The following is a 26,054-nucleotide window of genomic DNA, read 5'->3' on the forward strand; positions in this document are numbered from 1 at the left end:
AATAAACAGACCAAAATTTCTTCAACAGGTATGCTGGCCAATGTTCAAAACTTAGCTGTAATGAAAATTTGCTTTTTCTATTGACTAATTTAAATTACAGCTGCTTTTGGTCTCTGACACTGTTTTTAGGAGTGTGCCTTTAGTTCCCAGTTTTAGAATTTTTTCTTATAGACATGTTATGCCTAAATGTTTCAAGAACTAAACTCGCTGGAGTAATGCTAAAACAAGTAGGGAACAGGTAAGATGGAAAGAGTATAAACAAAACTCCATGACAAATAAACAAACAAGAAAATCTAAATGAGTGAGCAGAGCATGGTGGGGGCAGGGAAGAAAGTCTGTCTGTAAGAGGCATCCAGCTCTCCATCTTTGCAAACATCTTTCACTTATGAAAGCTTCATTCAAAATTTCAAACACAGGGCTGCAAGTTTGGGTGGAGGTTCATTTCCATTTCCCATTCACAGGTAATGTGTCTGGATGCACCAGACTCTCACCTGACACAGAGACTCCCAACCCTGCCTCAGGACCCCTTCTTGGGACCGCTGTACTTCCATCATTCCCAAGAAAATTTGTCTGTCCTGCTCTTACGGATCTCTCCAGGAAATCTCTGCTGCTTGGACAGCTGCATCATCAGAACATACAACTTCAGCATTCATTACAGCAGTAGAAGTTTAATCTGTGAAAGTGGGGGAAAAATTATTCCCTTCATTGTATCTGCATGCACTTGAAGACTGTTCACAGATCCCTTTGTTGTTAGATTACCCCTTCCCTGTCAATCTTCTTTGCTAGGCTCTGATTCTCATTCTCTACAGTCTCACCAAACTGGACAAAGTAATGCAAAGCAAAGTCAAGCAAAGCTTGACTTCCTGGATGTTCTGCAGGCTACCCTCCCCTGGACACCACTTGGCCAGAAAAAAATTTGCATTTTCTACAGTATTTCCATAAATATTAGCTTGGGCATTCCTAGATTGTCCTCTGAGGAAGAAGAGACATTGAACTGGTTGTTTCTTGAAGACTTGGCCAAATCCTGCACATGACTGAACAAGCAAAATTGCCAATAGCTGCAGCTTCTGAGCCTGCTGAGGAGATCAGTGTTACAAACAGAGTGACAGACAGCAGTCACCAGTGGGGGAAAACATGACATTGTGTGCAAGAAACTTTTTCCATGTATGTGAAGGAAAGCTTCTGTGTGCATGGCTGTGTCACCAGCTCAGTGTCCAATGGTTGCTCTCAGGGCCTCATAAGGAAAGCCAGTTAAAGAATTCAGTGTCCACCTGAGCCCTGAGCCTCAACAAGCCCAGCCCTGACAAATTCTGGAGAGAAAAAAACAACAGTGGCTGAGGGTACTCTGTGTGCCACTAATATCTGGAGTACTGAGAGCAGTCTGCAGGGAAAGGTAGAGCCTGGAAGAAGCTGCCAACATTCCCCATTCCACATTTGTGCAGTTCATCATTCCTGCCTAAATGTATACCTCACACCTGCTCCTATTCAGATCACATCTCCATTTTTTGAGTTCTCATCCCGTCTCCAAAGGCCTCACAGCCCCTCTCAGCATGGTGTCATCTACATATTTAATAGGCAAACACATTCTGTTCCGTCACATAATGATTAATGAAAATGTGGTCTGGTGCTAGGACAAGGCAGACACTGAGGAATGCTGCTGTTGCCATCCCTCTGTTTTAACAGTGAGCTCTCTCTGACTTCTCTCTGGACATGATTTCCTAAACAGCTTTTTATCCTTCTGCTGTAATTCCTGCCAAACTGTCTTAGCCTAGCTTGCTTTTAAAATTGTTAAGCGAAAAGATTTAACTGCCAGGGGCATCAAAAGACTTGCTGAAGTCAATTTACATAGCCACAAATCATGTTATTACTATGCTCATTATTCTATAATCATTGCTAAGAGAAGGTTAATTTGTTCAACTTCAGCTGACTTCATGGTACCAGACATACTTTAATACTAGCCAAGTGAAATGATGATTTTTCTAAAGCACTGAATTCAATTTTATCCTGTCCTTGAGCATCACAAACCCAAGAAAGTGCAGGAGAATACCCTGCTCTCCACATAATCATGAGCAGAGAAGAGGGTGAGGGTCAGATACATTGCCTGTCCAACACAAAAGCAAGATCACCAAAGGGAGCTGGCAGCAGCCTGGTCAAGTACAAGGAGTTCAGACGAAAGCTACGAGATTTGTACACATTTTGCAAAAAAAAAAAAACCAACCCCATGCCAGCCTCCCAAAATATTACATGCATTCAGGAGGGGCCTGAAGACATCCCTGGAAGTGAAGCATTCAGGGGTGCTACAGCTGCACCACATTAGCAAGTTGGATCTGTGGGATCAGGCAAGTGGTGGCAATGACATCAGGTTCTGCTGGCTGTTTCTGAGAGGTTATTTCAGTGCAAGTGCATTCTGATCTGATCTCCTGGGCACCCTCAGTAGGGGCTGAAGCAATTAGGAGCTGTTCTGGAGGACACCTTCCAGGTTAGCTTTGACTGGAAGCGCTCCACTTGGGTGCCCTAGGACTGCTTTGCTGAGCCAAAGCTTCACACCAAAAAATTAAAACACACACATCAAAATTAAAATGCTAATGCAAGCACACCCTAAACACACAAACAATATCAGGCCTGGAAATCCCCCGAGACAAAAATATCTGGGACCTAGAAAAGTGCTTAAGGCAAATCTTACACAAGCCTAGCCTGTCCTTGATGCTCCTGAGGTGCCTGCTGATGGCCCCTGCAGCAGGCAGGATACAGCCTGGTGGATCCATCAGTCTAGACTGCCAGTGCAGTGGCTCCATGTTGCAATGCCTTCACAAATTTGTATTAATAGCAACAGTTAATACAAATTTGTATTAATAACAACTGTAGCAACAGTTATTCTTCATCATCCATGGACATACACATCATTTTAGATCTCCCTGCTACAGCAACTCTCTGTACTTTTCTCCAGGCAGACACTAAATAGCTTACTTCTGCTTCACCTTCTTCTGAACCTTGGATAAGTGTAAAAGACCCACTCTTGACTTCTACAGTCTGCCAGAAAAAAAAAAAATACAACAACAAAACAACCAAAAATGTTTTAAGCCCAGGTTCTATAAATATCTTGTTTTCCAGGTGTGAGTGGCACTCCCCTGCTTCTGACCTGGTAGCAACCCCTGTAGCATACAATGACATCAAGCCTGACAAAAACATAACTGTGAGGAATGAAATATGTTTACATTCTGGCTTAACCAGAATAGATGAACCATACTGTATCAGACTTTCCTCTATGCTTCAAGGCACCATAACACTACAACTTGACATAAGAGTTCATCAGCTTATACTTCCATTTATACATCTCTCTGGGCAGTGTTGATGGTTTTGTCACACAGGACAATTTTCCATCATCTCAAAAATAAAAATGCCTTGATTATTTATGAGAAGACAGTGCAGCTGCAGAGACAGCACTTGCAACACCATATTCTGTAATTCATTTCTGTTTGTTATGAAAATCCCCCCATAGTAATTGCTGCATTTTCTTACTGTTGATTTCGATGTGCAGCAATAGTGTTCAGTGTCAAATCTGGGGCAAACTAGCTATGCCAGAAAGCCCAAAATCAAGTGTGTCTCTAGGTAAATCCAGCTGGTGTGTGTGTGGGTAGAGCTTTTGCTGTTGACAAAGACATTGCAAATTTTATCAGACTTTTTCCCTACTACACTGAAAGGTTATGCAAAAAAGAGTAAACATACATTATCAAAGTAATCATATCTCATGTCACAATGTAAATTACATGGATGAGGTGAGTAGGTAGTACAGTCAAATGTCTCTACAGGTACCTATGTACAAAAAATTTTCCATTTAGATTGTGCCCAGATTAATGGCTTTCCCTTAAATCTTATACTTCATTTTGCCAGTATTATTTCCACCCCTGTGTACCAGAATAAAAATACAAGATTCAAGTAATTTGAATATGTCAGTCTCACACTATGATTTTCTTACTTTTGCATAATTAAAGTTTCCTTTTGCATAAATAAAACTAAACACAAATTCCATGAGCACCTATACAAACTTCTACTTGCATACAACTGGACCAGGATTGAACAATGCAGCAGAATCAAGTGTATTTGTTGATGTTCTTTTTACTTGTCTCTAAAAAAATAGTACTGTATTAGCAGTAAGTAAAAGCACTAAGTAAATATTGCAAGAAATACAATAATGCCTGCTGGCAGGATCACAGAAGTATATCTCTAGTGCTGTTTTGACAAAATGTCAAAATCTTCACTTGAAAAACAAATTTAATGTTTGTATATTGAGAATCAAGAGCATGCTGTTATAAACTTGACAGAAGCTCTCAACAGTCTGTTAAAAATAGTGGTGAAAATGACTATTTATTTCAAAGCCTGGTTGAGGTTTTGATTTAGGATTGCATATTTAAAATAATGACAAAATATAACATACAATAGTATTTATAAACTATATATCACCACAACTGACAGTGGTCCAGATTTTTGTCCATCAGAATTCTTTATTGAAGAAAAAACATGAAGCAGTCCATAATGGGCCAGAAGTCCCCGAATCCTTGCTAGTTATTTCTTCATTATTCATTGGTTAAGTTTTCAAACAATTTGAAATCATTGTTACTTTTAATCCCACCAAAACCAAAGATAAGCATCTGAGGAGAATAATCATTATGAGAAAAGCAAAACCAGTACTGCACTTCGTCATTCTTCATTGTATCCAATTTAATTTTTGTTTTTACAGAATTTTCTGTGATTTTCCTTCTTTGTATAATATATCCTCTAAATTTACTCTTAATTTATATTTATGAAAAAGAACAAACACTAGAATACCAGAAATGTACTGCAAATATAGCTGCATTTCTTTCCATACAGGAAAGAAAAGTTGTCTATATAAACTATTTACCCTTTTTCACTTTACTGTCTCTAATTTATTTTTATGAAACATGATAAGAAGAAACTAAAAGTTGCTTTCCGTTTTGTAATACTAAAGATGATTTAGTACTCAAGGAAAAAGAACTTTAGTCTTTAAGAGCAAAATAGTGGCCCATGTCTGAGACCAAGTTTTGCTGGCTGGCACAGCCCTTGTGAGGTTTTTAATCTACATTGTGAAGTATGTGAGTAATATGAAAAAAACCCCAAACCTTCCAGTAATATATTAAACACACTTATTACAGAAACCAAGAAAAATGAAAGAGATTGAATCTCAGGAACAATGCAAGTCTCTCTTGTGAGAAACACTGTTTAATAAATTATAAATACATCAGCATATGAAATAGAAGGATAAATTCAGCCTTCCTGACTGGATGAAAAAAAATATTGCACAAATCAAGACCATTTTATTACCATTTGTGATGATGGAGTTGAAATATTGCAAGAGAAAATTATTATGGCTTTAGAAAAGGTAGTTTTTTCTATATTAACTCCTAGAAAAAATGTTATGAATGTTACACTAAGAATTTTTGAGCATCAGGGTAGGCATAGTGGATGGGAGCATAACTCCATCTCTCCAGGGTAAGCTTCCACACCAGCAAACAGCTGGAAACTGAGTAAGAAAGCATAAAAAGGACAGACATCCATACAGCACTAATTCATCCCCAGTCTCCAGTGATCTTGTGCATCAAGAATTTCTTGTTGTCTCTGTAAATTTAATATTTGAGCTTGTCAAAGTTATGCTTGAACTGGCATAAACTTTTTGCATCCACAACATCCTGTAGCAAAGGGCTACACAGCTTACCTATATGAAACATAAAGAAATACTGCATTTGTTCACTCTCAACCTATTTCAATGAATTTAAATGTTGGAAGGGAGAACAAATATTTGCTCATTGATCTACTTCTATGTCATAATTTTAATTCTTATTACTTCTCTGAGATAATACAGCTTAGACAAAAAAATCAGCAACTTTCTGATTACATCACTAAGAAAAATGCAGGTTTTTGTTCACAAGAAAATAACATTAATTGGTATATCTGATTTATGGATACAAAGACTATAACCATCTGGGCAATGAAGGATTTTATCCTGACTATGGTACAAGAAAGTTTCAAATCCTGAGAGCGAAGAGAAAGAACAAACACTGAGCATGGAAAATCTCAGGTTTTTCTGCAAGAATCCCTGCATGTTCCGGATTGCATGGCAAAAACTTTCAAATTTAACTAGGAACTGAGGCAAATCATAAAAGGATTATTTTATATTTGGACAAGGAATTAAACATATTTCAAGTGAAATTATCTGAGATTTCTGAGTCAGCAAAACTCTACTAAAAATGTCACAAGAGCACATAATTACTTTCTCCCTTTTGCATTTTTCTTACCAGACTCTTCTGTTTCACTTATTGGCCCAAATTCATAGAAACCACCTATGTCTGTCAAATTACTCTGGTGCCTCTGTAAAGTCTGAAGGCTGTTCTGTGCTTGTCCTGGCATAGTTCATAACCACACAGATTACATGTTTTTTTAAAATATAGAAGATGTCTAAGGATAGACAGCTGCAATTCAGCAGCTGGAGCCCATCCTACAAAATGTGATGGCTCTGCACTGCTCCTCACCACCCCTCATATGAAGCATTCCGGTTGTGGTAAAGAATCAGCAGCCTAACTTGAGCAGATGTGGCAAAACAGCCTACAGAAATTTTACTACTTGTAATAAAAATCTGTTTAATTTGCTCTTTTGTTCTGTGTTTTTGACCCAACTATGAATTTCCTTCTGTTGAATATGCCTTCTACTAGTCCTCACTCCACCTGCATTCCCTTCCTACACGGTGATCCCTCTTTTCTTTGAGGCCAGCCTTGCTTTGTCCTCCAAGCAGACCGTGTATGAGCTCAGCTGAGGGTTAGCAATAAACCTCAACAAGAACAAAAGCACAACCATTTACAGTGTCCAAGGAGAAATGGCAAGCACAGCACTGGATTCACTGATGGCTCCTTCCTTCCTTTCTACCAGCATTGAAGGTGAGGCAGCAAAAGATTCTTGCCTAATTTCTCCTTAGGAAGGCAGCACTGGTATGTCAGCCACTTTAAAACTGCTTTCATACCACTGGAGAGGCTTTGGCATCTCAGGATTAGACTGTTGTCAAACTGAGCTCTAATTAGAAGTGATCATCTCTCTCCTGGCAATACAGAAGGAGCCTAAATGGGCTTGATGCTAACCTAACTGCATAAAGAAAAAAACTGCACAAAGAAATACGGAGAAATTTCGCCCTATACCTTCTGCTGATTGCAACCACATTGATGGTAATGACTTTTATCAGCTCCTTCTAATAGAGTGGTCCACAGCAGGTACTTTCCTACATGTGCCTCTGCCTCTGGTAGAGACAACCAGCCCACAATAACCCCATAGCTACGTTAAGAGTTGTTATTTGCAAACTGCTGGGAGGAACATTTTCAGAACTGTTAAATCAGTAATAAATATCTTGGGAAAAGAAATGGAAGCCCCAGCAATGCCAGAGGAGGTGTGCACATGTCTAAGAAAGGGCTAAGCAATCAGTGGTAGAGCATCCATGGATGTACAGCTTTCAATACACGAAATAAAAAATTAGAAGAAGCATTAGGTGCAGAACTCATCCACGAGAAAGCTCACCAAATTCTTTCAAATTTTTAGACAAAACTGTCATAACAAGAATATGGAAGATGTGAGGGAGAAAAGAAAGACTTCTTAAAAAGAAACTGAGAAAAGCTCTGCTCAGGCTTATAGTGCACAGAAAACTATTTAACTAGGAGGACAGCCTTTAAATCACTAAGTTTGAGCTTGAGAAAAATATACCTCCTCTCTTCATATGCACATTTACTGTAGCTTTTAAGAAGTAAATGCTATAGTAAAGATCAATGACTTTAGAAAAATACATGCAAAGATTTTGCAAAAGATCAAGACACAGATGATGCAATGATTGAATTTTAGTATCTCGATAACAGCTGAAACTTCATCAGTGTAGGGTTTTGGGCTGAGAGGAACTTAAATGCTTCCAACTTAAAAAGAAAAGCAAACAAAATCACAAGAAAACAAAAGCAAAAAAATTCTGAAAAGTGAAAAGCAGGATAATTACACAGACATCAATATGCATCCATATCTCAATGCCACAGACCCCAATAAGCAGTCACATATTTAGAAAGATTCCTTTCTCAAATACAGTGCACACACACGACCTTGTGTATATAAATGCATACACCAGCTGTGTTTTCTTCCCGACTTGCAGCAAATGTCTCAAAAAAAGACAACACTGGATGATATTTTCTTCAGGGGCACACTCATGCAGAAAAGCAACAGAGGCCTTGAAAATTATAGTAAAATTTAGCACTGCACATGGATCAGTCCCATCAAGTGCTTCAAGAGAACTAAAACCAACCTCATCCCAAAGAAGTCTGAAACAAGACCACCTGATACCACTGCCAAATCATAACTGCTTCTTCCTGCATTACTAGGAAACACATCTGCAACCTTGGACTTTCTCTCTGACAGACTTCATACTTCTGCCATCTAATAATGACTGACAAGCTTGATCTGTTAAAAAGATGGTTTTCACCTTTTTTTTTAATAATGAGAAAAGTATTTTTCACTCCTCATTTCCAAAAACAGCTGGAGTAGTTTGGCATAAATGTTTAAAAAGTATCTCAACTAGTAAAGGACTGCCAAATTCCACCAAGAAAGGTAAAATGACTGGGAAAAAGAATAAGCCACTGAAAATCTTTTCTTAAAATGGAAACACTTGTGTAATTTCAATTCTCCATTGCAAGCATTATTATGTCCTCTGAAATAAAGAACTCAAAACTCTCTTTCAAGTAGACACTTGGGTTATGGTTTGAAGGCCTCTTGATTTCAGTTTTATTTAAGAAAAATCAAAGGGGTTTATCTTAATGAATACAGAGCTTAAAAGCAGCAGGTTCTTGTTCACTGTAAAGACTTATCCATACCCTGCAATTTTTAACACACTTTACAAATAAATACAAACAACTTGTCTTCCAGATAAGCTTTAAAACTGTTACTGATCCTCTTTTTTCTTTAGTCTATTTTCTGTTAAAATCTGTCCAAGGTATGCCACAGGCTCAGGATTAAGAAATAATAATAAAAAAGAATCAACAACTACACACAAAAAAATCCAATTCAATCCCCTTTCAACTTACAAAAACGTGCCTCATAGGGACCATAAAATCCATGTAATTACCTGCTGCAGGATCTGTAACTGCTTGACTGGTGATGCCAGATGGTGGTTCTTGAAGCTGGTATGTTGCATTTGTGGAGGGTGTCGTAGGGCTGGTGTTGCTGTTTGGCATGTAATGTGAAGGGTACGGTGTGCTATTATAATACTGTGCATATTGGCCCTGGCCAAAACTGGGATAAGAGGGGTATTCCTGCAAGACAAAAAAGCAACTGAGTAGTCCATCAAAGTTTTGCTACTTTTTAGTATAAATTCCAAAACATAACTACAAACACATGTCAGACTTTGAGCACGTATGCTTCCTGGACTGGATGCTGTAGGACCTAAAGCTGTGAGGCAGTAAAATGAAATCTAAATTACACATAATTTAGTATGTCTTCTCATACAAGCAGTTTATTAGACACACTGCTGAAGATGTGTGAATAAGAACATCAACCTCTGACAATTAATTCTAAGCTGACAGATTGAAGAAAAACATTTATAAACTTTAGTTTAACTTAAAAGATGACAATTTCTTTTAGCAAGCTATTTAAGAGCTACAGATGAGAATTTTTTTTCCGCAGATGAGAATTTTAAGTTTGCCAAAGTTTGCTGAACTCCTATTTACAAATTTACCTGCTGTGAACTATTAAATCCAGTAGAATTTGTGAGTGAATTATTTCCTGCATATATTCCTGATGATGTTGTAAAACTGCTGCCTGAAAAGAAAGGAAAAATTATGTGAATTACTAAAACAAAGTATTGGAAAATAACTTCTATCACACAATTATATCATAACATTGTGGCATATTTGTAATATTTCCCATATGTTGACCAATTCAGCTCTATAACATGTTAATACTTAGAAAGTGATAATTCATAGTTGTTACACTCTGTGTAAGAACTCTGTGTTTCATTATTACAATAAAAAAATCCCCTTGAAATTTAGACTGGAATTTTGGACCCACCTCAGGTCTGATTGAAAATTCAGCTATCACGCCCCTCTGAATAACACCCAGCACTGTGGAAGTAATGAGGGTTTCTTTGCTTCTTTCTTTGTTTTTCTTTTTTCTTTTTTTTTTTTCTTGAACAACAAGAGCAAGCCTTGTCCCAAGAGACACCATCTCCCCTCATGAAAGCCTGGTGGCTCTGTTTCTCCTGCCACCTTTGAGAACTGTGTCCTCTCCCCTCCCTGAGCCTCAACCCCTCACAGGAGCAGCAAAAGCCATAACTCCCTGCTCCAAACAGCTCAGTCTGACTGCAAAGCCATTAGGACTCACTAATCGATCAGAGACAGCCTTGGGCTGCAAACTTTTCGTCTTTTGACAGAGTGTACTGGGCATGACACAAGAGAAAAAAAGTACCTCTCTGAAAAGGGAGACCCAAGATGGAATTTAGCCCAGAGACTGAATTACTGCCTTCATCTCCCTACTGCCGCTTTCATGAGCCACCAAAAATAGACAGATGGGGCTCTCGTTTAATACCCAACCTGAGAAGCTGTTCCACTAAAAGGCAGCAACCCCCATTTCAGCTGTCTTGCCCTCTCTGGCTGTAACCCAGGAGTGACACAGCCACCAGCTGAGACATATGGATGCACAGGGTGAAGCTACATAAGCCACCACAAAGTCTGTAATGAGGCAACCTATTGAACTCATCCAGCAGGAGAGCACCAGTCAGTGCAGGTTATTAAAGTGCACAGGTTGTTTACAGCCTCCCTCACCACCAAAATCTGCCACAGTGCAAAGATATACAGAGACCTCGGGAGTAAAACTTTCAGGTGAGCAAAGGAGACAAGGAGGGATGAAAACCAACTGGGAGTCAGACACACAGACACACCAATCCTCTGATGTACTCAACACAACTCAATTAACAACCAAACCCAAAAAGACTCATTGGGAGAAGCAACATTTCTTGCAAATCCAAAGAGGACAGAATGTAGGCAGGGGTCCAAACTTACTACTTTATTTGTCCTTCAAAAAGTTATTTACTTTTCTTAAACAAAAACCCAGAACAGATATTGTAGCTATGAGAAGTCAGAAGGAAAAATATTTAAATTTTTCAACTGCAAAAGTTACTAAAACCACATATAAGTTAAGTCTCAAAGAAGTAGATGAGAAGTCCAACAGCAGTAGGAGTAAAGGTTGAAGCTTAAACTTAATGTATGAAATGATTATAAACATTTATCTCCTATCTTCCACTAGTGTAAAATCTCTGATTGTTGATAGATGCTACTAATCTTGTGAACTAAAATCAGATTACTTCAGCAGAAGAGTTGACATCCAAGTTTAGCAGATAGTACAGATAAACAGACTAATGAGAAAAACATGTTGTTTTAAATTTAATTTAAAATTGGAAAACAGATGTTATTTTTTTATTGTGGCAAACACGAAAGCCAAAATACAGCTGAAAAATATTTTAAATTGCAATTTGAAATAATATTTTATTTCTAATAGTTCTCTGGCTGGAAAAATATAAATCACTGTGTCTCTTCTTATTTCTATAGAGTTTTTGAAGATGTAGTAATACACTCAAACCCAGGTTTTAAAGGCGCACAGTTTGAGCCACTCTAAAAAGATCTATAAAAGGCCTCTCAGAATTATAAGTAGAAAAAAACCCCAGACTTTATTTGAGAAATATATTATCTTTCCTCAGAAAGTTATGAAAATAATTTGCAAGAGCAAATGAGAAAAGTAATTACATGCCAGCCAGCATCTCTCCCTCTCAGACAAAGACACACACTAACATGCAGATCTCTCTTTCATCTCATGGTCAGCACTGGCTTCTATGGAGGAGGGGTAAGGGTCTCCTAGACCGTAACAAACATGAAGCAGGTTTCTCAGAAACAGCTCTGTGGGCCACCCAGAACTACAGGCCTGAAGTTGTTTTTAAAATACTCATGATTTTGCAAATTGTTTTTTAAATATTCAGCCATAACATGGCATAGAGCCGCTATCCTGCCTTAGCTGAACAAACACAAAAATAAGAATCACTACAAAACACACAAGATTTACTGCCCTAAGCTGGCTGGCTACATAGCTTTAAAATGTGATAAAAGCTGTAAATTGCAGGTCAAAGGTCTATTTTGCAAAGAGCTCTGACCCACATTAAAGCTGGGAATCCCAGTCAGCATCGGAAGGTGGCCGGACCCTGCTGGGAGTAGGGCGCGCTCCAGGTGTGGGGCGCGCCCTGTGCCGCCGCAGGCACGGGATAAGGTCCTCCCCCGTGTATTGGCCACAGAAGCCCATTTGCTTTCCTAGCTCAGTCTCCTTGCCATGGGCTGTGTCTATCATCAGGGTACAATGTATGTGGCAGAAGTTTAGTGCAGCTCTCTCGGGAAAGCCTTAGACAGCCAGATGGGCTATTTAAGCTCAAGGTTTCTTCCGTTTGCTTACAGTGTTTAAAAATCCTTGGCAAACTCCCCCTTGTTGTCCTAGTAACTGCTTAGCCATCCAGCACAATATTTTTATACTGTATAATAATAACCAAATACCTTAACGTTTACTTTTTTATGGTTGAATTCCCAAACCAATGGGATAGTTTTTCTCCATCATCACAGCCTCGGTAACTAAAACAATGCTAGTGCTCATCACAGGTCTAGCACCCTTCCAGTGGCAGGGTACTCGAGTGGAGGGTACAAGCCATGCTTTTTATTAGAATCAAAGGAGACCCAAATAAGACATTTGCAAATGGAGTTCTTTCCTTGCTGTTTTCCCCAGCCCTTCTCCACTCCATTTATCCTCACTGTGCAATCCTTATAAATCTGCCAATATAGGAACAACGGCCCATTCCCTCAGCCATTAGTCATGTAAGTGGTCTTTCAACATCTATGAAGCAACTTATATGAAAAACAGCTTAAGGAACACACTCGTTAAATGAAGTAAGGGGGAGGGGGGAGAGAGGGCAGTGGGGAGGGAGATGGGTCGCAGAACCGCCTGAGTCCTCTTCTCAGCCTCTCCCCTATGCACACTCCCTTATTGAGATTATAAATTTGTGACAAACAAAAATTCAGAATTAACTTAGAATAAACTTAGCAAGGAGTCACAGGCAGCAATTCTCCTTACAATTTTCATAAGTTGGCAGCTTCTCCCCCCACTATTGTTTGGTGACTAATGATGCTGTAATTTTAGCAGGGTCAGGAAAAGCACTGGGTTTAATTGGCTGCACACGCACCACGAGGCAGCGTCTCTACATTGCAGGCAGACATCCATCCCAGGGAGAGGAACCAGAATTAACTCCAAAGCTTTGGAGCACGAGGTAACCCCAGTCAGGGAACACGAACAGGACAACTGCAAGGCCGCTAGGAAATCCCCTTTGCCGCAGGCAGGAATGCCAGCAGGGCCCCGAGCCGCTGTCATGTAACGCTCGGTTGCGGAGTAGGTTGTGGGATCCATTATCTCCATTTAGCAGCTCAGCAGCTGCACGCAGGAGATGAAGAACAGCTATTGCAGGCTATGACAAGGCTGAGGCTGCAGCCTGCCCATATACTGCTAGAGGGAAAAGGGAGAATAAACTCATTTTCCTCTCTGGAGGTTTCTGCACAAACAACTGAACAGCAGCAGCAGTAACCCTGTCTTCTGTCATGAGAATCAATTTTGTCCTCAAATAATAGTTGAAATTATGAATAGATTCTCCTTCCAAAATTAAATCAGGAAAGAAAAACAAATGTTCCTGTTTACTTTTAACAGCTGTTCAATCAAAAGGAAGAATTAAGTCAATTTAGAGTTGTTTCAAATACACACGTTTACTTAATGAAAATATTACAAAGACATATGTGTGGTACAGACACATATTGTCAAACATTTAACTGCAAGAAAGACCTGTTCAGAAATGTGATTCTTTTCTACTTAGCAACTAACAACTCCTCCAGTCCTTTCATTTGAAATACTCTCCTTGTTTCCAATCTTATTGTTTCTAAGGTTTCTGTAGCAGACCAGTCCTTCCCTCAGCCACACATTGTGCTGTTTATGAGCATGACAGAAATCCCATACACACCACGGGGACACTCCAAGTCTGACCTGTGGCTCTTCTGCCCGAGTCACACTGCCAGTTCATTGGGTTCCACAGGTGTGCAGCTCTCAGCCCAAGCACAGCACAGCCAGAGTATAACCCAGGCTAAGACCCCCCCTCCCCGCTAAGCCCTGCAGACAATTCCATCATTAAATCAATGCTTCTGATCCTTTTCCTATTAGTGCTTCACAACTGGGTCATCTTTAACATATTTCTTTTTGCAGAGTATTTTAAGATCCTTGCTTGTCAAAGTATACAGATGAAATGCTTTCCAAGATGTTACTGTTCCATCTCTGACAACTGTCACCCTTTGCTGAGCTTGAAAATTCTGATCTTATACAAATTTTGCATATAGCAAAGAAAAAAAAGAAGCAATACCCTTTATGGCAGATTCTATGCAGTCTATTGACAGAGTCCTACCTTTGCACTTCTAATGCCAGCATTCACATTACTTACAGCTTTCACTTAAAATTTTCCAAGCACTCTCTACATTATTCTTCGCTGTTCCCTCTTCCCTCCCTCTATTGAATGAGTTTCCCATAGACATCTGCAAAACTATTTCCCTGTCCTCCCTAAAATCCCTCTTTATTGACATCCCTCTGCTCAAGATCTTTCAAAAAACACCTTTAGAGCTGTTAGATAACCAGTATGGGGTGCCAACTGTTTATTATACATAAACAGTGTCAGCTTTATTGTTTCATTAGGCTCTTCTAGTCTGTGTGTTTAATTTTAGCCTTCTTGCCTTTTAGCAACTTCTATGGACTATATTTTTATTTGCCTGTAGAAGTTAACACAACAGGATCCCAGTATATGACTGTGGTATGAAGGCACTACTGCAATAGAAATTATAGGCAGCACAGACATGATTTTTCAATCACACTATTTCCGAGCAACTGTGAATTATCTGCTCCTTAAAAGCTGAAATGTTGATTCAGGAGTTCATTTTGGCTGCTGCTGGCAAGCATTTTGAGCTTTCTCCTACAGAGAGGTAGGATTTTTAGAGGGGGGAAGGTGGGTGTGGAGGTAGATGTGGAGGTGTGTTTGTTTGAGTTCTTTTGTGTAGCTGCCTGCAGAAAGCAAAACCAGTAACCTTGTTTCATTATATTTACTCTGATGAGGAGAAGACCATCACTATTCAGCATGCAGATGAAAATCCATGTGCTACTCTGGTCCTGTCCCTCTTGCTTGTCAGAGCACACTATAAATCAGCAAATTTGAGATATCAGAAGGTCACTTCTGCCCTATGGAACTACTCAACATGCAGTTCAAAAGGAGATTAAATAAAATGCAACAAAAAAACATCTCTCTTGTGTCTGAGCAAAGTACAGGATCAATATATCCTTAAAGCTGTGGAACAAAAGCAAAATCTTATTCACTTAATCTCTGAAAGCACTTCTGCCTCAAGACATTTCATGGAGTGTTTACTTGAGGACACACAGTTTAGACTGAGCTTGATAATATACAAAGGTGCTAAAATGATTAAAAAAAAAAAAGTGGTCCATTTCTGTGATTGATGACTTATTTCAACAGTTCCAAAATCTGCAACACACCTGATATCTACTGCCACATTCAGGGGTGAAAAGGCCTGCAGCAGACATCCCAAATTAACTATTTCTGGTAAACAAAGATTTTTTAAAATATCTGTTAAGTGGTAAACAATCCAGAACCAGGCACAACCAGTGACTCCTCAATACAGAAGAGGGAAAAGGAATTGGGAGAACAAGGCAGTAAGATATTAAGTAAACTAAACAGGCAAGTACAGCTACAAAATATAATTGATAATAATAGCCTGCACATACAAAGACTTACAGCTTTTAAATAGACTTCAAAGAAACAGACTTCAATCATTACTTAGCTACCTCCACAGCTGCAGTAGGTATTTTTATCTTCTTCTCCCTCCTCAAACATGCTCAGGTGTCAAATTATATTTGGCACTTCCTAAATTCATAATCCTGTCACGTTTTACAGGACTAGCTTTGTCTCATTCACTATTTTCTAAACTATTGCTATTCAGAGATACATTTTTTTCCTGTAACAACACTAGAATATTTCACTATTTAAAATAGGGTTCTTCTAAACTGCTGAGAGCTGGCCTGTTGCTCTTTCAGCAAAGGCAATCATCATTTCATCTCCAACTGCAATAAAACCAGAGTTAAGTGCTCAAGCAAACATTCGTTTTTATTCTAGGAATATAAAAAAATAAGGAGAAAAAACCCACCATAGCATTAGCTATATCTAATTAATGGTAATAGCTGTTTATACAGACCTTGCATCTGGTAGCTATAGGGAGCCTGTCCAGGTTGAGGTGTGCTAAAGCTGGCACCGTAGCTGAGAAATCCTGTCTGTCCAGGTGACTGTGACTGTGCCAATCCACCTTCTGTCTTGATGCCTGCCCACAATGCACCTAAATCAGTTAGTGACAGCAAATCTATTTGTTCATATTCAAACAGGGATGGAGAACAAAATCACTTCATTAACAGCCATTTTAACATATACCTACTATTGCCTGAGAGAGCAAATATTGAGAGCATGCACAAATTAATAGGGTAAGGGCAGTCTAAGAGCACACTGAAAACTGAAGTTCACCAGGGAGAGGTTAAATTCAAAACTGTGTTTCCAATAACTGCAAAAGAAATTTATACATGAACAGGAAGTTGCATTATTCCTTTTTTCCTTTCCTGCCAGAGGCAAACTTTTCCATATATTCACGACATTACAGAGAGGTAGATTAGCAACTTTATATGAATTTAATGAAGCATAGCATAGCCAAGCTCTCCTGCCATCTACCCATTAATGACATAAATGAAAATTGCATTGTATATTATTCCTACATGAAAATAACACAGCTCCAAGAATGGTTTTTTTAAGAATTAGAAGTTGATAAAGAGAACTAGCAGTATTAAGTGCAATGATGATTTTTCAAAGGTAATTAAACATTAATTCAGTTCTTAACAAATAAGCACCTAAGAGACAGGAACTATTCCTGAAGCAATCTCCTGAACTGGGTAAAACATAGCAGAGTCATTAATCTGCACTGGTGGAGAAATCCATTACACACCACATTACTCCCTCATTTCTAAATTTAGTTATAAAATAATCCAAAGTCTGATCAGTGAATGACTTGCTGCCCAGTTTCAATGATTGTTCCCTCAATTTGTAAGGCAATGAGCAAGCAAATATCAGCAAGCAAAATACTGAGGAAATGCACACAATTCAGCCTCTGTCTCTTAGTTTTAATTATGTGGTTGTCCCAGCATGAACTACCATTTAAAAATAATTATAGCCAAAGTAATGGAAAAGTAATACAATATTCTTAGGTTTCACTGTGGCATTCAGTGATAACCCATTGTTCAGAAACCAACAATATTTGAACTGAATTAACTAAGTGTGAATTAGTAACATTCCTTTGAAAATTACTGTTAATCTAAGTTCATTTCCTGGTTGGATTTTTTCTTTAGAAAATATTCAACAATGTTTCAAGGTAGGAGAGGCCTCAGAAGTTACTGCTTTGGCAAAACTTCAACACCTCCCTATATACAAATGGCAGCATATTTTCTACCATCTAAGTAATTATTTTTCAACTGTTGTCATTAATTAACCTCAATTCCTTCTGCCAGACCTTCTAACTGCTGAGCTAAACCTGTTTGCTTGTTTTTCCCTGGTGCTTACTTGATTCTTCTGTTTCATGTTACAATTAAGCAGTTCGAATGACAAATCTTGACACCTCATTTCCAAGGGGAAATTCCTGCTGTGGATGGCTTGGTATCAACAAAACCTATTTGTTGTCTGTTTAAGGACTTCTGAAATGCTGATTAAATATGGCTTAGAGAAAGTTTAACTAAATCAAGCATTAAATTTCTAGTCTAAATTTTCCTTAGCAGCCTGATCCAACTCTCCATCTCAGACAGAGCAGGAGATGATCAAAAGCAGCAGTAGGAGGATGCCACTTGAGTGAAGACAACTTGGCACTGACGTGCCCTTTTGCAAACCTCCATGGTATGAAGAGCCTTTCATCTCCAGGGACTTACTCTCACACTTGCTCTCATCCCCAAAGCCTTCACTCATCAAACCTTGATGCTCCCTTCTCCCAAGTCTAATGTACTCAAGGAAATGGGAAGGGACAGTGACACAAGAGGACTGCCAGGATCTGGAAGGTAAAGAAGTTGGTAAGCAAAGCCTTTGCTAGATGCTGGTGCTGGAGCAGGCAGGAGGAAAGAGCTTCAGGAAATTCCCCAGCCTCCTCAGGGGCTTTACAGATGAAGCAGAGCCAGGAGCCCCAGGGCAGCAGCTGTCAATGGCATTCCCCTCCACCCCCCTTCCTGCCTGCATGGCTGCATGGCTGTGGAGGTGGGGAGCTGGAAAAATGAAGAGGCTAGAGGTACAGCTGAGCACCTTCCCAAACTCTACTCTAGAGTGAAAACCTGAGGCAGGCTGATACAGGAACTCACAAATACTCTTTCTTCCAATAGACCCAGAGTAAAGAAACAAGAAGAAAGAGGCCTAAACTCAGTTTTTTCTTGCATATAGGCATAAGTCTTCTCCCTTTATACTGCTGTAAGATTTCTGCCTGGATGAAAGAAAGGCAAGACAGAGGGTACATGGGGTCTAAACTGCAGATCAATGAGTAGAATTTTGGCCCTAAGCAAGGCTTCAACTCTTGCCTATTGCAAATGAGTGTCCTAATGTCCCCAACTTCATTTGGGAGCATAGATTACGCGGCATGCCTTAAACATGCAAAAAATATATGTTAAGTCCTAAAATTTTTAAATGGTTTTTGCTTTTAATTATTACTCCAATAAAGTATATCAGCAAGGAACACCTTAGCACCAGCCACAAGGCACAAGTCTGAAAAGAACAAAGCACATAAAAATTCTCTTGGCTCAGGAGCTGAGGATTTCAGTGGTCAAAAGTAGCTCTGCAATGTAAAACACTGCAAATTCATCTGAAGTCCTAGGCATGGGGGATGGACTAGGCAAAAAACCAAACCAAAACAAAAGAGCAGGCAAGTATGTTAACCCCCACAAGCAGTTGCCAAGTAAAGCAACTCTCAATTACAGCTCGGACGACAGTGAGACAGCTAAACTCAAGTAGTGAAATCAAGGCCTGGCTGAAGTCAGTGGGAATTTTAGAATTTACTTCAGTGAGGTCAGGATTTAATCCAGAAGAACCAAGCAAAAAACAAAAAAGTCACTATTTGGGCTGCCCAAGCCTCGCAGTCAGCCAAGTATGAACACGAGGTGTCCACAGGAGAAACAGGTCAACAAAAGCAGGATGGGAAAAAGTGTTGTCTGTTATCATCCCCCCGATCCAGATGGAATTAGCAAACAAGCTCTCATCAGCAACAGGAGCTCTTGTGTGTGTGAGAGTGTGTATGTGTGTGTGTGTGTGTGTGTGTGTCCAAGACTCCCCATCTCATAGTGTACGTTTAAAATACGTGTATTCGAACTAAAACTGAAACATCCAATTTATACTTAGCAACCTATTTTAAAGTAAGGGGGAAAAGAATGTATTTCTTTTACCTAGTGTTCACCATAATCTGCCATACTTGAGATCCAGTGGATTTTCAACTTGCAGACTTCAAGATGAGAGATTCACCAGTTTTGCAATTAAAACTTTTAATACTTTTAAAGTGAAAACCTTATATGGCAAGTTCTGCCCTTTTGGTATAAAATTTACATTATCTGAACATATTTTTACAAAATATACTGCCCAAAGCATGTGGATTGTATATTTTTAATATATTCCCCCAGAGGAATATAAGACCTATTTTCTAATAATGCATCCTTGCTGCTGAGCTGTTATGTGGCCTGCCAGCAGACAGTCTGGCAGGAAAATGGTCTCACCCATGGCAGCTTGTTTTTAAATTAAATTTTTTGGGAAATATTTGCTACTTAGTATTATCTCCTTCATCAGGCAGACAGAGCTTTAGCGGCAATTTACCTCAATTTTCACCTCCAGGGAGTTTTAAAACATTGGAAAGTGGGATTTTTTTTTTTTTTTTTAATGGAGGTATTTTTGAATCAGTTTTTTTGCCTGCTGAAAATCAGCACAGCCTCGCAGATTCATCTGGGTTCTAGTAATCTGTACCAGCTGAAATTCAGACTTTTACATCCCGATGTAACCTCATGCACTGCTGGGGAGCAGAGCCCTGAGCAAGTCACCAGGGGCTGAGCCTGTGTCGTGGAAACCCTGAGATCTCTTTTCCCATTTCACTGCTGTGTTTTTGATGTCACCAAAAAAAAGCTACTGATGAACCTCTCTTCCTGATCCCAAAATGGGTTTATTTTCTTGAGTACCCTTTAATTTAATGCATAAATTAAACGCCACACATTCCAAGGTGAGAAAACTAACAGTCTTCCACAAGAAATGCTCTAGAGCCCAGCTGTCCCACTAAGCACTAAGGGTCACACAGGTTTGATCTAAAGAACATTTACCTCAGGAATAAAAGAGCACGGCCGGGATTCCTTACCATAGGAGGGGATTCCGTAGGGCTGGCCAGGTTGGGGGTAAGTGGCGTAGGCTGTAGCTTGCTGCATTCCCGCTGGAAACTGCGTCTGCCCATAGGCAGCCATCGTTTGTGAAGACGGGGTAGGGAGAATATGTGGGTAGGGTCTGCTATTGATTACAAGTGACAGAAAATAGGACAGACACTGCATTAGACAGACATGCACGTACTTATTTTTAGCCTTATTATAATCCTGCTGCTTCATTAACACATAATCATAGGCTGTGCTAGACAACTGAAACTTTAGGAGACAAAATAAGAAAGAAATAATAAGAATAATATAATAATAAAGAAACAATAAGAAATAAATAATAAAAGAATAAGTGAAATATGAACTTTACAAATATTTTTCAAATACATTCTTAGCATTTAAAAAAAATTCCTTAGAAGCTGCTGCAGTTTAAATTGTGGCTTAACAGATGGACTCAATTATTATTTTAAATGAGGTTAAAATCTGCCTATTCCAGTTATTATTATTACTACTACTATTATTATTTTAAAAAGATATCATACTTGGAAGGGTAAATCTGTGGTGGGGAGAACTGGTGTGTTTGTCTTGGGCTGAAACCACTGCTTCCAATTGCTGCACCAAGGAGAAAAGAAAGCATACAGAAGTGTAAATACACACACCAAAGATAAATATTATTTTTCCTAATAGAATTTCAGAGTATTAACAAGATTTTAATTAAATTCAAATATCATTGATACCTTAGATAGAAAATAATATTTTATGAGGAACTATACAGGAATGCTTAAAATTAAAATCTTGATTGCAAATCTCAAATACTAAATTGCCCCTTTGTACAATTCCTGAGCCATAGTTTATTCTTTGGTTGCACACAGGCAACATTTTCAATACAAACAACCTATTTCCTAATGGAAACATTTCCCTTCATATTTTCAAAGGATTGTTGATATCTCAAGTGCAACATTTTATTAACTTTTAGAATTTTTAAGACCTACATTTTATGAAGGAGCTTTATGCGTGCCTCGATTGAAAACACATGGCCCGCTTCAGAGCACGCGCCTCTTTTTAAAAAAATAATTCCTAATACAGACTACGTATTACCTTATTACACTTCTATTTTCTTCCACCTTATCTGCTGTCTAAAATGCTTTCAGCCCTTTAAATGAGTATTGCAGAAGGATGTCCAAGGTGCAGATGCTGTTAGTGGAACAGGTAAGCGGAGGCGGCTGCACCGCGAGCCGCTCCCTGAGCAGCCCCAGCAGCGCTGCTGACACGGAGCGTCCCCCCAACACTGCTCACTTCTGTCAGCATCTCTGGGTGCTGCTCAGAGCGTGGCAGCTCTGCTAGCTCCTCTGCTCAGGACCATATTTTTGGGAGCCCCTCCCTCTCTGGTTATTGTCTGCGTGTCACTTCTCCTGTAGGTCCCAAGGTGGGCTTGGGAGCCTTTGCCAGGAAAGGGTCAGCAGCAGGTTATGAGACTACTGTAAGACCAGACAGCCCGAGAAACAACAGGCTTTATTGCTAAGTGCTTGGAAATAAACAAGGCACACATAATTACCCCTCACCAGCTACCCCCTTCCCGGCCAGCTACAGGAAAAATCCATCATCTTTACACTCTGGGAGGGAAGCAGGAAGCCTCTTTCTTTGCCTTCTATATCAAATAATTTTTCTTTTCTGTGGCCTGTGAGGCTGCAGACATGCCAAGTGTTACACCAACCTTTACTCAGATCACCACAGATGTATGTAGCAACAATTAGGTACATACATTCTCTTCTTTCAGAGAATTAAAATACCTCAGAAGCCTTTCTTTGGGCTTTCAGGCTTGATGCTTTCAAACTCAACAGCTCTTACAGAAAATGGAGGCTGTGACAAGACCAGGAAAGGGCTGGCTACCAGGAGTATGACTGATTGTGAGATGTCAAATTTGGCTACTACTGAAATGTAATCCCACAATATAATATTAGATCCTTTTCTGATTTGATTCACACCATAAAACCAATGTGCTAGAAATACCACAGCTAGTCCACAGGTCTGCAAAACTGAGCAAACACCTTCGCTTGCTCTCACAGTGTTTGTATCCTTTATGTCAGAAGCTAAGATGCATTTGGCTTCCTCTAAGAAAAGAAGCCTGGCAAAAGAATGAATACTTTGGTAATAATAAAATACAATAAGTGAGGAAGACCTACCCCTCAATTAGAATAATAATCACAGAGGCATGTATGTTTACTCACAGAAAACAAAAAGTAATTACTCTGGGCCAGAATACTCCCTAGTGAGACTCCCACCGAAGACATCAATGGACATTAAAAAGCCTGATACTGTAATGCTCCTTACTTGAGAGGAGTTACTACTTACTTAGTCTAAGTCAACTCCTGTTGACTTAGACTAAAATTAACAGAAATTGGCATAAGACAGGAAGTACAAAAGGCTTTTTAAGAGAGGTGCACAGGTTTAGATCACATAGGATAAGAAAATAATAAATTAAAAAAATGCTAAGCTTAAAACTTTTGTTTATTCCTTACCTGATCCTGAGAAATTGTCTAAAGACCCGTCTGTGGTAGTAGTAGTAGCAATCTCACTGCTGTTCATTGGCTCTGTTTTAACTATAGAAATATAAACAGAAGATATTCTATGTGGTCCTAATATTCTTGCAGGTGCATGCACACACACTCACTACAAACACAAACTCAATAAAGCAAAAATCTGCCAAAAAAGTTCTAAATCATGCTATCAATATTTTGCATTTTATGTATTTGTATATACAAACAGTGCAAAATACTGGCAGCTATGATTTACAGATGATCAAGAGGGTTATTCCTGTTCCCAAGGAATAAAAGCCACTGTAACAAACCAGAAGGAATAAAAGCCACTGTAACAAACCAGAAGTCCCCATGCAACTCTCTGCACCTGTCCTGATTCCTCTTAATCCTACAGACCCAACAATAAGGATCCACATTTAGATCAAGTCACATAGCATTTACAGGCTTGAAAGACCGCAAATTGAATAAGACAAAAGAGGAAATAATTTTTAAATGGTTTTTGCTGAGGGCTGTTCAAATTTTGCTTCCAATTAAATAATTTTTCAGAGGAAAATTAAGGATTTGTGTTGAAGTATAACAATTTTCTTGCGGTGGATTTCTCCTCTCAAAATGAAAACCAACTTTATACTCAACAACCCTGAATAAAAAAAGAGGACACAGTCCTCACCAAATACTTCAAAGAATGCTTTTACATTTTATCCCTCTGTACCCACAACATAATGTAGCTGTCTGAGAGTAAAAAAGAAAGAGATCAAGAAATTATTGCCTGGCTCACGCTGATTCATAATTAATAATCAATTAATGACTTTTAATAAAACCTCAATAAACAATTTCCCTTTCTGCTAGTCCAGTGCAAAGTCTGCAATGTTAAGATCAGAACAATATCCTGATCCAAAGAGCAAGGATGGGGCTGACTTGGCATGGATGCAAAATAGGCACCAATAGCTACTCCCTATATTGTTTGTCTATACATGTGTGTTCAGGAATTACAGCCATCCCTGGCAGAAACATCTGGTACCAAGTTTGAAAAGGGTGAGGCAGAGGGACTTCCCTCTTTTCACAAAAGACCTCTCTTTTCCTTGCCAGTCCACAATTCCATATTCTTATTTCTGCATGTCTTATTTCCTTCACCAAGCCTCCTCCATGGAATTTGTAAGAAATCTCTCAAGATTTTTACTAATCGTCCAGTATTTTCTTTTAACTCTCACGCAGGATTTCTGCCTGCTAACTTGGGAGGTCAGTGCTTAGCTGCACACAAAACTCTGCTGTGTCTGCATTAACAAGCAATGCAGTCCATTTAGGAAAGTTTCATGAAACAAAATGGTTGGGGCAGAGGGCCCAGTGTCCAGAAGTTGGGCATTTTTGAGAGTAGTTATTCAGCTTGAGAAAATTAGCTGCACTCCTGCAAAGCAGTTTTTTTGAAACAAGTGAAGTCCAAGAGACTCCCTGAGGGGAATTACTGTGGTAAGAAAAGGTGGCCACGAGGTTCACTCCAAAAGTGCACTCATGATTTGAACCCTAACTCTATTACAAAGGCATTTCTTAAAAACACAGCATGTAAGTTATTCACCATCCATTTAATGACTAAATACTGAAAGTCAAACACACAGATACAACAAAATATTTATTGTAGTGTCTGTCACAAGTAATTTTTCAGAAACATTTTTACAGCATGTTCTACAATTTGTCAACTTAGATATGAAAATTTGTAGGATCTACATTATCTTCTGCCTTTTCTTAAGAGTTTATCACAGCTACATTTTACAGTCAGACTCATACTTCTCTCATAAACTACTCCAAGTTTCCCCAGAATCTGCAAGTCATCTGAACCTAATTTCCATAATGCAATTGTAACTTGGGAATATCAATGAAAGATGCTTTCCTCTATAGCTGGTAACTGAACTGTGGTGGGGGAAAACAGAGCAAGATAAGACAGATCCACCTAACCTGGAGTAAAGGGTGGAATATTTCAGTATGTGCTTTCTCCAAATTCTTCTGTATTGGAGAAACAATATTCCATATTCTTCATTTTTTTTGATCACTGCAAATTAGTAGTCTGAGGACTACGCTGAACTGCCTTACAAAGTATAGAGAAGTGTATGTCAGTTGTTCTAAATTAAAAGCAGCCCTTCTGAAAAGGACTTGGGATTTTTGGAGGATGAGAAGTTAGGTGAGAGCTGGAAATGTCCATTTCCAGCCCAGAAAGCCCAACTGCATCCAGGGCTGCATCAAAAGCAGCGTGGCCAGCAGGGCAAGGAGGGGGATTTTGCCCACTGCTCTGCTCTCTAAAACACTACTGGGAGTGCTGCATCCAGCACAGGAAGGACATGGACCTGTTGGAATAAGTCCAGAGGAAGGACACCAAGATGACTGGAGGGGTAGAACACCTCCCCTGCAAGGAAAGGCTAAGACATTTGGGACTGTTGAGCCTAGAAAAGGTTTTGGGGTGATCTAATTGTGGCATTCCAGTACCTGAAGGGAGCCCACAAGAAAAATGAAGAAGGACCTTTTGCAAGAACATGTAGTGTCAGGAAAAGGGAGAATGAATCCAAAGGGAAATATACTAGGTTTAGATTAGGTATCAGGAAGAAATCCTTTACTCTGAGGGCACTGAGGCACGGGAACAGGTTGCCCAGAGGAGCTGTGGCTGCCCCATCACCTGAAGTGTTCAAGGACAGGTTGGATGAGCCTCTGAGCACCTATTTGGATCCTTGTTCAGGATACCATTTTCCAACAAACATCAAAATGTAATTTCTGTTTCTATGACTAATGAGCAATACTTCTGTGCAACATAGTTTAAAACTGACTGCTGTTTACTGCACATACTACTTTTGAATATACATGAAAGCATATGAAATACAGTGTGGTGCCATCTTCATGGGAAGGAATTCTAGCTGCTGACTGAGG

The 26,054-nt window shown here is 39.3% G+C and overlaps 1 protein-coding gene across 12 annotated transcripts in view; it reads right to left on the bottom strand.

Moving 5' to 3' along the window:
- Positions 1-26,054, bottom strand: part of EYA1 (EYA transcriptional coactivator and phosphatase 1) — a 159,928-nt gene that overhangs the window by 48,873 nt on the left and 85,001 nt on the right. For 7 of the 12 annotated variants that reach the window (XM_038128446.1, XM_038128451.1, XM_038128452.1 and 4 more), the window contains 6 exons: positions 23,130-23,210; positions 21,153-21,222; positions 20,604-20,749; positions 16,401-16,538; positions 9,764-9,846; positions 9,155-9,341 (listed from right to left, as the gene is read on the bottom strand). In XM_038128446.1, coding sequence (XP_037984374.1) covers positions 9,155-9,341; positions 9,764-9,846; positions 16,401-16,538; positions 20,604-20,749; positions 21,153-21,222; positions 23,130-23,210 — 705 coding nt within the window. The remainder of the gene's footprint in view (positions 1-9,154; positions 9,342-9,763; positions 9,847-16,400; positions 16,539-20,603; positions 20,750-21,152; positions 21,223-23,129; positions 23,211-26,054) is intronic. The other 5 variants (XM_038128454.1, XM_038128450.1, XM_038128453.1 and 2 more) reach the window with 3 other exon arrangements.

This window comes from Motacilla alba, chromosome 2 (assembly GCF_015832195.1).
Source record: "Motacilla alba alba isolate MOTALB_02 chromosome 2, Motacilla_alba_V1.0_pri, whole genome shotgun sequence".
Taxonomy (NCBI): Eukaryota; Metazoa; Chordata; class Aves; order Passeriformes; family Motacillidae; genus Motacilla; species Motacilla alba.